The sequence below is a fragment of the Eschrichtius robustus genome, chromosome 1, assembly GCF_028021215.1.
Source record: "Eschrichtius robustus isolate mEscRob2 chromosome 1, mEscRob2.pri, whole genome shotgun sequence".
Taxonomy (NCBI): Eukaryota; Metazoa; Chordata; class Mammalia; order Artiodactyla; family Eschrichtiidae; genus Eschrichtius; species Eschrichtius robustus.
The window spans coordinates 199,185,714-199,197,511 of record NC_090824.1 but is presented as its reverse complement, the minus strand read 5'-3'; the positions used below and the strand labels follow the sequence as shown (position 1 = coordinate 199,197,511).

General features: G+C 42.8%; 1 protein-coding gene across 1 annotated transcript; it reads left to right on the top strand.

The window, feature by feature from the left end:
- The first annotated feature begins 743 nt into the window (after positions 1 to 743).
- LOC137761946 (lysozyme-like protein 1) lies at positions 744 to 10,128 on the top strand. Its single transcript, XM_068539132.1, has 4 exons — positions 744 to 899; positions 1,397 to 1,555; positions 9,188 to 9,266; positions 10,059 to 10,128. The coding sequence occupies exons 1-4, from the start codon at positions 761 to 763 to the stop codon at positions 10,126 to 10,128; spliced, it is 447 nt and encodes a 148-aa protein (XP_068395233.1). The 5' UTR covers positions 744 to 760.
- The last annotated feature ends 1,670 nt before the right edge of the window (positions 10,129 to 11,798 follow it).

Sequence of the window (11,798 nt, the reverse complement as noted above, 5' to 3'; positions counted from 1 at the left end):
GTGGGGTCCCTTTATGTCCTCTCCACTCCCACCACCAACACTTTCCTCCTCTTCTGACCCATAGTCATATCCACCCCTTCTTGCTCCTCAGCTGACACCAGACTTTTAGGAAGGCCCATGAAACAGTGATGGAAGAAACCCCAAAAACATTGCATTTGCAATGTAACACTGATATTTTTGAAGCAACATTCCCACGTTTGGGAAAGTATCAAGAAAAGAGAAAGGAAGAAGGATAAGGTGCTAAATCTTCTCCCTTTAATAAACCCCCAACAATAAATCTTAAAGTTGTCCATGTAGACCCATGTATATTTCATCTCTGGCTGAAACTGAGGTGTCTGTTTCCATGCGCATAGGGAATGGTCACCTCTTTGTATTTTATTTTTTGTTTTGCTTTGTTTCGTTTCATAGAGTTAAAATGGGAATCCTAGAAATGCTTCACACTCTGTGGTTTCCATCTGGACTTCAATAGAGGGTTAATTTCCTTGCATGCCTGGTCCCGGGAACATAGCATTTACTTGAAAGTAACCATGTAGAAAGGGTTAGAGAGCCTGCACTCACCCTTTCCCTGTACTGTGTACTCACTGCCCTTGGTTTTTCCCTGATGCTGGTTCTGAATGTTCACAAGTGACAGGAAACATCTAGGCTGGCAGATTTCGAAGTTCTCATTGGCGATAGACTTAGTGTCAGGAGTCAGGACAAAGCAGGGCTGTCTGATGCGGTGTCTCATTTTTGACAGGTTCTGCCTTCAACAGACCTGGGGATGAAGGCTGCTGGTACCTTGGCCCTGATGGGCTGCCTGATCGCAGCTGTTGAACCCAAACTCTACACTCGCTGTAAACTGGCAAAAATATTTTCGAGGGCTGGCCTGGACAATTACCGGGGCTTTAGCCTTGGAAACTGTGAGATTTCTCCCTTCCTGTTCTCTTTCTTCCCTTGGACTCTCCCTTGAGATGTCAAAGGCCGCATCCACACTCACTTCTGTTTGCTCCCAGCCCGTCCATGCTCTGCCCCACCAGGGACGGCTGCTGGCTGTTCACCTGCCCTGAACTGCTGCTCTCGGGGGCTTCTCTCTTCCTCCCTGCCCCTCTTCTCCTCACTCCTGGAGTCCTGTACGAATGACACCAACAAGGGGAGGGGAAAACACCACCATTCTTGCTGACAGTGTAGGGGGCAGACCTGACGTTTAGTCCAGTCCAAACTCAGCCACTGACTATGTGTGCCACTCTGCCCATCCTGTACCCCTTGGGTGCACTACCAGCCCTGACCCTCCCCAAGGTTTGTCGGGAGCAGAGCATGTTCCCTTAACATGTATAAGGGAACTGTCCCCCTAAAAGCAGGGTTGGAGAAAAAAATGCATTTTTTTTCCCCTCACATTTCTGGCTTTTTCTCCCTCTAGGGATCTGCATGGCCTACTACGAGAGCCACTACAACACCACTGCTCAGACCGACCTGGAGGACGGAAGCACCGACTATGGCATTTTTCAGATAAACAGTTACACGTGGTGCAGACGTGCGAAGCTGCAAGAGAAAAACCACTGTCATGTGGCCTGCTCAGGTATGCTTTTGACTCTACAAATATTATCCTTAGGGATAGGCAGGAAAGCTGATCATGGAATATCCACCCACCTTCTGCTTTAACCAAAATTTGGAATCCAGATGTGCAAGTAGGTCTGCACCAGGCTAATAAATTATTCAACGGTTCCCCAAGGTGACACTCATGATTCTGTGGCCTACTTGTCCAAAGATGACTTTTCCCTTCTAGGGTGGTTTTTATGAAGCCCACCACAAAAACAGGGGCCTGGATAAATGACCTTACTACCTTTTCATGCATAGAAAAGTTAAATATATTCATTAAGAAGGAAAAAGCTGTTCACCACTGCTTTCCATAAGTAATTCGCTCAATACATGCAGTTTATGCTTCTTTGTACAGAATGAGACAAACAAATTCCCTTCACATAGCACTTCTTAAACAGTAGAAATGACTCTAGAATTCACTTCCAAGTCTTTTACTTCAATCACTTGAGAAATATATGTGTGCACAGAACTGAGCATAGCAGGACGCATCAGACACGAATTCTGGTGTGAGGGAAGAGAATATGTGCTTATACGAAGTTCGATAAATGACTGTAAACAGGTGTGGGCTTCCAAGGAAAGAGATATTATTAATAAAGTCATGGGAAGCTTTGCAGACATAATGATATTTTACCTAAGATTTGGAAGATAAGTAAGATTTGGATATTCAAAGCTAGAGAAGTGTCATTCCAGGTAAGGAGAACAAAAAAGCAAAAAGGTGCATGAAAAATAACAAGACATGTGGTTGTAAACGTTGATGACTACCTGACCACAGAGGACCTTGGGACCCAGGCTAAGGAGCTTACACTGATTTCTGCCTGCACTAGGAAATCAGAATAGGTCAGCTGATTCAACATTGCTTCAGAAAAATTAATATGCAAGCTGGGTGTGAGAGAGATTAAAGAAGAGATGATTTAAGTGAGAGATAAAAAGACCTGAATGATGGTCATGGCTGGTGGTATGGAGAAGAATATGCAAGGGACACTCAAGAGTAGAAGGATGGAGTGAAGTAAGTGATTGTCTTGTTTGCGCCCCCTCTAGAGGGTAAGCTCCGTGAGGGCAGGCGTTTTATCTGTTTTGATCACTGGTGTATCCTCACTGCCTAGAATGGTCCCTGGCCATTGTTGGAGCTCAAGAAATATTCATTAACTAAATGAATGGAGGGAAAAGAACAAGGGTGAAGACAAAGAGTGATAAAATTCCTTAGGAGCAAGAAATAAACTTTTATTTCTCTTGGACACATACAAGATAATCAGTACATAAGTGTGAATGTATGAATGATAGAACACTATGTTAATTTACCTAATAAGTTGTCCCTACTCCTACATTACTATGGAATGCTCGCTACCTCTTGACCAACTGTTGGTCAGCCCTTAATTTAGAGCATTCTTTTGTTGAGCCAAAATCCATGTCCTTATAGCTTTATTCCATTAATGCTAGTTTTTCCTTCTGGATTTATTCAAAACAGATTTTCTCTATTTTATACACAGCAATTTATTAAATGTTTGAAAATAATTAGTAGGTATTTCTCATCTTCAATTCTTATCTCTGAGGCTCAAGCATTCAGTACCTTCACTTTGCTACAGGTTTGACTTTTAAACTCCTCCCCTTCTTGGTCACTCTCATTAGCACCCCCTATGAGTGTACCAATAGAGTCTTCTAGTTAAACATGGTGGTTGGATGTGTATATTGTTAAAAGCTGGAAAGCAAGAGGACAAATGGTGACTAAATTAGCAATTAGAGAATTGCTAAATCCTGAATCTTAAACTGACCGTGGGAAAGCCAAGAAGCAACCACAGGATCCCAAAAGGGCTCAGAAATCAGCAGCATCAGCTACTTCTGGAAACTGGGGTGAAGGCAGGTTGAAAACAGGAAGACCAGTTGGAAATCCAGTTAAGGAGCAGCTGATTCCCCTCCTGATTCCATTCATGTATTGACTGCTCCTCCGCAACCCTGGCAGGATAATGGGGCTCTCTCTCCTGGACAGGATAAGTAGAATGTCTCTCAATTGAGGGACCTCGCCAACATTTGAGTGTGAGAGCTCCGTACTAAACATGGAGTTAAGTTTCTGTAGTCCCAGTCACCTTCTTCCACTCCGATCCTGGAATGTTGGCAGCCAGCCTAGCCTCTCCAGAAGAGAAGACCCTGTTCTGGGGAATCCAGCCAGATGGAAAGGAAATAACTAAAGTGGGGCCTCCCAGTGAACAAACTAGCTAGATCTCCCTACAGTGAGATGTACAGTTGAAAATCCCCACCTCTGTGTACAGAACTCCTAATCAGCTTTTTAGTGTCCCTCTCCTAAATAAGTGCAGATAACTAAGGGACATTAGACTTCATAGGAGTGTCACTGACATGAAAGAATGAGACCACCACCACCACCAACAACAACAACAAAAACCAGATAAAAGTAACTTATTGAAAGCAGAGATTATGCTGGGAAATGAAAACTTCAAAAAAAAAAACCTATCATTAATATATTTGATATGTTTACATTTATAGTGAATTTCTCATAGACAGCATATAATTGGGTGTTGCTTTTATAGTCAGTCCAACAGTTTCTGCTTTTCAACAGTAATGTTTAGACCAGGGAACTTTTTCTGAAAGGGACAGATAATAAACAGTTTAGGTGTTGTGAGCCTTATAGTCTCTTTTGTAACTATTCAACTCTTCACGTAGCACAAAAGCAGTCACAGACAATATGTAAATGAATGGGCATGATTGTGTTCTAATAAAAGTTTATTTACAAAAACAGAGGGTGGGCCTGTGGGCCCTACATAGTTTGCTGAACCTTGATTTCGATCATTTATATTTAATGTAATTGCTGATATGATTACTTTAAAATCTACCATCTATTTGTGGGATCTATTCCATCTATTCTTGGTTTATTTTTCCTGCCTTCTTTTGGATTAATTGAATATTTTCAGTATTCTCTCTTATTTCCACCACTGGCTTATTAGCTGTACTTCTGTTTTATTTTTAGTGGTTCCTCTAGGGTTTACAATATGCATCACATTCTACCTGCAAATAACATTATACCACTTCACATATAATAGAGTTGACCCTTGATTTTCTCACTGGGCTCCCTGTAGGTAATGTGTCCTTTTCCCTCTAGCCCCTTTTTACAATTTCCTCTTTGTCACCAATTTTCAGCAATTTGATCACAAATGTCTGTTTTTTGTGTGTGTTTATCTTGCTTGATATTCACTAACATTTTGGATCCCCGAGTGGATAATTTTTTAATCTTTCTCCTTCTAGGAGTCTAATAACACATGTGTTAGATCATTTGATGTTTTCCCATAGGTCACTGAGGCTCTTCATTTTTTTTTTCAGCCTTTTTCGCTTTCTGTGTTTTTTCTTTTTCAATTGTTTCCACCACCCTATGTTCAAGTTCTCTGATCTTTCTTCTGAAGTGCCTAATCTATTAAATTCACCAATTGAATGTTTCATTTAAGATAATGCATTTTTTCAGTGCTAGGTAATTATTTTACATCTTTCATTTCTCTCATTCGATTCATGTTTTCCTGTCAGTCCTTGATAGCAATAAACATATTTATAAGCACTGTTTTAAATTTCTTGTCTGCTAATTCAATCAACTCTGTCACTTCTGGGTCTTCCCTTTGACTGATCTTTCTCCTGGTTATGGGTTACATTTCCATACCTCTTTGTACATGTGATCGCTTTTTATTGGATACTAGACAGCGTGTGTATCACATTGTTGAGTGTCTGGATCGTGTTGTCTTCCTTTAAGGATTTTTGAAGTTCATCTTGGCAAGCAGTTAGTTCTGGTCAGGGGTGTTCTAGAGCAGTCATTATGGGAGGGCTAGTTCAGCCTTACTCTCAAGGTATTTCCCTTTTAGCCTCTCTTGAATATCCTAAGGTTCAGCAAAGTCTCTCTCCTCTGGCCAGTCAGAAATCATGTCTCCCAGCCCTAGCTGAGCCCTGCAATTGTTGAGGTCCCTCGCAATAGTTCTCTGACTAGTCTCATGGAGTTTTACCCTTGACATGCCCGGTTTGGCCTTCAGCCAAAGACTCAGTGGCAGAGCTCAGGCGTGCTCCTTTTGGTGACTCCTTCCTCTCAGGGACCCTCTCGACAAATGCCAACTGTCTCGGCCTCTCACCTCTGTCTCCTCCACGTAGACTGCCATCTACCATCTGGGTTTTACCTTCAAGGTCTGGAAAGTGGCACTGGGCAGACAGTCACAGCTGTCACAAGGTGAGCCTCGTCTGGTTTCTATCTCTCAAGGATTCTGCATTCCCTGTTGTCTAATGCCTGAAAATCATGATCACATGTTTTGTCTAGTTGTCTAGTTGTTTACAGTAGGAGAGAAAATCTGCTGCTCATGCCCGTGCTTGACTTTATGCAGTTTACTGATTGAGTATTGTCCAATGTTGTGCCAGTTAAGGAAGTCTGGAGTAAATGTATATCTGCAAGACAACCATGGATTCTCAGAAATTAAAATGTTAGATGGTTCATGGTTAGAGGTGAAGGATCACTCATATCTGCTTTCTCATCATAAAAAGCCTGGGATTTTTAGGGACAGCTTTAAAATAGAAAACAGGATGTTGGTTTTATACCCTAATCACCCTCTATGACCGGCCGCCCCCAGCCTCAGGCCAGAGAGGCTGTACTTAGGGACAATGTCATTCTGTCCCATGGATTACAGAAGTAGGGACATTCATCATGGAAACCTAGAAACAAGCTAGCATTAGAGTGTGTGTGCAATGTGGGTGACACCTCATACGTGTACAGAATACATGCACCTCACGCCCATCTGCTGAAGCTACGCACTCTTCTTAGTCCCAGACCAAAGCATACTCCTCAAATTGCTGCCGACCTTCCCAAACTATTTGGACATAATATCTGTTATATATACATATATAGAAATATAAACATATCTATGTATACACAAACTCACATACATATAATAATATAATAGCAATCTTTATTTCCCTCCAATAACTTAGTCCTCATTAAAATAAGAGATGTTTAAGAAAACCATCATTGCCCCCTGTATCTAGTCTAGCCCACTTATATTAATCTCTATTTCTCGTATCAGCCTGGTATCTGAGTTGGCCATTGTCACTTCAGAGAGGACAAGGAGATGTAAATTCTGGGTTAAGATAGTGGTATTTCCGTTGGAGGCCAGGGCTATGCTGGGGAGAGACAGACTTCGCAGTAGAACTCATCTTAACTGGAAAGAATGAGTTCTTTTTGTGTAGATTGTTGCTGTTTTCTTTTGTTGGATGGGGGAGAATAAATGATTCCATGGAACGATGCTTTGACGTTCAACGTAACCCTTTCCTTATCTGTGTTTGACTGGACAGAATTGTCTATTTGAAGTGAATCGAGCAGAAACCATTCTTGGCTCGGGTGTCGGTACATACCTGCTCTCTGGGCTCATTTCTGCCCCTCTGCTGCCCCTCTGTGGCAATTTCACTGGGTTTCTCACATCTCAGCCCCGTGCCAGGTTCTTTATTCCCCAGCCCCGAGCTAGCTTAACACATTATCCTAAGGAAATTCAAAGTCACGTCCAACTTGCACTTGCAAAACATCTCAGCTGTGCAACAAAGTGGGACATTGACAAACACCTTCCACGCTCTGTACGACCTGGGCCTGCAGTATCTACTCCCCCCACCAAACCGCGCACAGCCTCTCCAGACGGGCAACCTGCCTCACCCCAAGCGCGAGCTTTGTTCTCTGTGTACTGGCCCCAGGGCTGCACCGAGGCAGGTCTAACAGCGTACCCTCTGCTTCCTCCCCACTCTGTGTAATCTGTGTCCTTCCATCCCTGGAGACCCCAGAGAACCCACTTCTCCTAGGAAACAGGCCCCAACCACGTTCAATCACAAACCACGGTGTCTCAAGCACTCATCAAGAATGTATGCACACTTTGATCCCTGGTCAGGGAACTAAGATCCCACATGCCGTGCAGTGTGGCCAAAGGAAAAAAAAAAAAAGAATGTATGCACACGAAATAAAGTGTTTCTAAGTAATCTGAACATGTGTTAGATACCAAGCCCTTAAGTTTGGATAATCTCCTAATAATGACTTGAAAAATGAATGAAGTATTTATACTTTTATTATCGACTTTGTTAGCAGGCGGTGTTGCACAGGCGGAAACCTTAGCTGCAGTAGCTCTGTTGCAAGGAAGTAGCCTTAGGTTTGAAGGCAGACTCGCTTACTGGGTGTGTGGCCTCAGTTTACAGGGATGGTAATGGCTGCTACCATGGTAATCATGTAGTATGAGGGAGATAATGCATGAAGAGGCCTCATATGTGCTGGACATAGGGTACATTTTCCATAAAGGTCAACTAACAGCAATAGCTATAGTTATAAATAATTCTCTTCCCAGAAACAAGGCAAAAGACTTTCATAAGCTAATAAAGCTTTATTTGCTTTCCAGAAAAGTTGAATCCATTACACGTCCATCAGCAAGAACTCAGGAGTGCATATCTCATTGCACCCTTGTCAATATCGAGCGCTACCCAATTCCTACAAAATCTTTGCTCAGTTGATAAATAGAAATGCTGTCAAATGGTTTGGGTTTTTCTGTCTTGGCTTGGTGGTTGTGGTGGGCGTGGATATGGATTTCTCAGGTTCCCCTCAAAGGGAGGACATTTGGTCCCAGCTGCATTTTTGTGATTTGCGCACTGTCTACTGGCACCTGCTCGGGTGTCAAGAACTGTATCCCCTAAGGTCCTGCCCCTGTGGGCAGCCCACACCCGGGCAGTGAGTGCAGCAGGGGTATAAAAGCTGGGCCTCAGAGGGGTCCAACCTGGGCAACTCTGATGGGCAATATTCACCACCGGCTCAAGGCCAGGGGCTGAGGTTTGATGGGCCTAGATCACAGCTATGGTCTCCGCCTGCCCGGTCCTGCTTCTGCCCATTTCTTCTACAGGCGTGGATCCCTAATAAATACTTTGCACTCCAAACCCATCTCAGCATCTGCTTCTGGAGAAACCAACCTGCAACAGAAGTGATGCTGGACTTTTTTTTTGTTTATTTGCCTTTTTCTGTCATGTTTGTGTTGAGAAGGATTTTGAGGCCACTTCTGGTGACGCAATATCAATGAACACATTTTCAGTTGAAAGATTTGTTACATCTGAAAGCCATAGAAAAAGTAACAAAGATTGATGTATTTGACATAAAACTTAAAAATTTCTGCATGTGAAAAACACCTTGGGTAAAAAGAAAATTATTGCACAAACCAGAAAGTTACAATAGACAAAAGTTTAATAATTATCTATAAAGAAATGTTCCATGTCAAGTTAACACAAGTAAAAAAACACTGTACTGTCCTCTCTCACTTGTGTGTTTCTTTAGGACATAAAAAACATTTTCCTGTTGTGTTTTCCCTAAACACATTTCCAAAAACCTTTCAGGGCTGGTCCATTCCTCTGAAACATCAAGGAGTCTGAAACTTTAAGATGTGGCTGGTCTAGAAACAAAAACAGTTCCTTGATTTGTGAAGAAGTGTAACAAAAATAAGGACACAGCTCAGAGTTCTTCCAACCCTCCTGCTCCAAGAGCAGTGAGAAAAGTGAAGAAAATCTGATTCGGGCCTCCCCAGCTCCACCAATAAAATCTCGGCTAACCCTCTACTCTCTCTTACAGCCTTGATCACTGACGACCTCACAGATGCAATTATCTGTGCCAAGAAAATCGTTAAAGAGACAGATGGAATGAACTACTGGTAAGAGTCTTTCCTTGGGAGACAAGCTGACATGGGTGGAAGCTACAGCGTGTCCGTCCATCACCGCTGCAGGGCATGGAGACAAGTGCATCTCTGCAGAGTGGTCCAGCGATTCTCATGTGACCTAGTCTATATTCTCCTCTATTAGGGTGTGGATGTGCAGTGAACCTGATAGAAGGGGTTAGTATGAGGAGGAGAGGTGGTAAGGAGTCAGAATAATTTGCAATTGCTTCCAACGTCAAGGTGTTCCAAACAATGAAGAGAGAGGTGCTTTCTCATGTGAATTGGAGAGCATCCGTGAAGACAATGCACCAGAGGAAAAAGCTCGAGCTTGCTCTAGATTTGGATAAGAGTTTGGAAGTCTATGGCAGGGAGAGGAAAATGACCATGTCAGTTGCGTGAGAAATAGACAGGAAACCTCCCCAGGTGGTGCATGAGACGTGGCTAAGCTGGCGCCCGCCGTCATCTCTGCGGCTGTGTTTCTTGTGAACATTGCTAATCAGGTCACTCACTTGGGGATCCCAAATTTCCAGAGATGTGAATGTTTAAGCAAATGCCCCATCCTCATAAAAGTTGCTTACTTGTTGCCGAGGCTAATATGGATTAGGAAAAAACCAGGGAGAGGAAAGTCTTAACAAGGCAAAAGGATGGAGGCCTTGGATCTCAGAAGCAAATGACACTAAACCCTGGGCACCACTGGTTACATGGGTGAATTGTCTATGGTTTTTGAACCTCAGAATATTTGGATTGTCATGCTTCGCTCTGTTGTTCCTGCTTCCCTCTCCTCCTTAGGCAAGGCTGGAAGAAGCATTGTGAGGGCAAAGACCTGTCTGAGTGGAAAAAGGGATGTGAGGTTTCATGAACAGGACTGACACCAAGGATGCTTCACAACAGCCCCCGAGGATTTGTAAGAACAGTCGTGTCATCTTGTCTCCCTTCCTCCTAATCGTCCTTCTAGAGCTGGAGAGGGAAAGTTAAGCTATATTTTTAAGGAAATAAATAGTCCCATTTAAATGTCTTGACTTTACCCTGACTACATTTCAATGATGTCGTAATAGCACATGGTTAAGACTTGAAAAGTCACCTACAAAATGTTCCAGCCCTGGAAGGAACAAGCTTCTCTTCTTTATGGTAATAAGTCCTGATTCCCGTGGCCCCTGAAATGGCTACTTATTTTAAAAATACGATTCCCAGGTCAAGGAGAATGCTGGAGGAATGACCGTAGTTTGCTGACCTCTGTCCTGGAGCAGTAAGTCCTTCTCCTGGTCATCGGATGAATAGCCCTTCCTCAGCTCACCTCTGCCAGAGAGAATGTTCCTGATTCCCCCAGGCAGTTATGATGGGTATTCTAATGGGACCAAATAGATGGAGTTGCAGCTCTTAGCCGCAGGGTTCCCCATGTTATTCCAACATCCATTTAAATTAAACCTATCAAAACCCACACTTACATCCTCATGACAAAATTGTTTCCAGACTTAGACCTACAGATTTTATTAGTTTGCTCGGAAACTGGCCTGACTATCTAAAGATATTTCGTAACCTGGAACAGTGGGCTTGAGGGGTTCAGATTCCCAAAGATATTCCCAGGATGCCCCCTGCTCCTTGCAGGGGTGGCTTCTCTACAGGGCAGCTCCACTCTGCTGAGTTTTGCCTTGTCCATTCTCTGTCCTGCTAGGGTTAGAAGTGGTTGGGTCTGTCTTGTTGGAACTTTAGGGTCAGGTTGAACGCAATCTGACCGTGATAATGCACCAAACTGAGGTTTGTTGGAAAAACGGTTATGCCTGCAAATAAGTTGCCCACTTAGAAGAAAGTCCCCATGAGTCAGACTGATGGTTTCGTCATAGCACCTAAATAACCCATAAACGCTCTTTAGTGGCCAGCTGCCTCGGTTTACTGTTGGCTCATTTCGCATCCACTGGCTTTACTTGCAGACATAGGCTTTAAAAGCCGAACGCTACTTTCCAAAAGAATATAAACATTTTATATATGCCTAAACAAACGTAATCCTGTGACAATTTAACAGGCATTACAAAGCATGGGGAAAAAAAAAAAAAACTTTCGAAACTTCTGATGTAAGAATCAAAAAATAATTACTTAAGATGGCTGAAGAAAATCTGAGAATTTTAGTGTCCATTACGCTGTACTAAATCAGCAATCAGTGCTTGCAGAGGTCCATAAATATGTATTTTTCATTATTATTGTCTTGTCATTCACCCACCTTGCAGTCTCCGTTTTTAGCCAAACCTGCATCGTTAAAACCAGTGGTACCATGTTAATGACCTAGGTGGGCATGGGTCCCGGTGCCAGCTATTCAAAGACTAGGGGAACATTTTTTAACAAAACAAAAATCCAAATCCAAAAAGCGCTTTGAAATCCCAGGTGAAGGGAAGCTAGCTGGCTCTACAATTTGATGGATCTTTTTGCAAAACTCATAAATGTTCTAAGCATGCAATCTTACTATTTCTCTCCCCAAGTGTTTCATTTAGTATTTCCATAAATAATAATTTAGGTTAAAAAAATGCATTGTCCTGG

What these genes read in the sequence shown, in the direction of transcription:
- LOC137761946 (XM_068539132.1), top strand. Translation starts at nt 761, where the DNA reads ATGAAGGCTGCTGGTACCTTGGCCCTGATGGGCTGCCTGATCGCAGCT. An exon ending in GGGCTTTAGCCTTGGAAACT is followed by an intron (nt 900 to 1,396) that starts GTGAGATTTCTC and finishes TTCTCCCTCTAG; the next exon opens with GGATCTGCATGGCCTACTAC. An exon ending in CTGTCATGTGGCCTGCTCAG is followed by an intron (nt 1,556 to 9,187) that starts GTATGCTTTTGA and finishes TCTCTCTTACAG; the next exon opens with CCTTGATCACTGACGACCTC.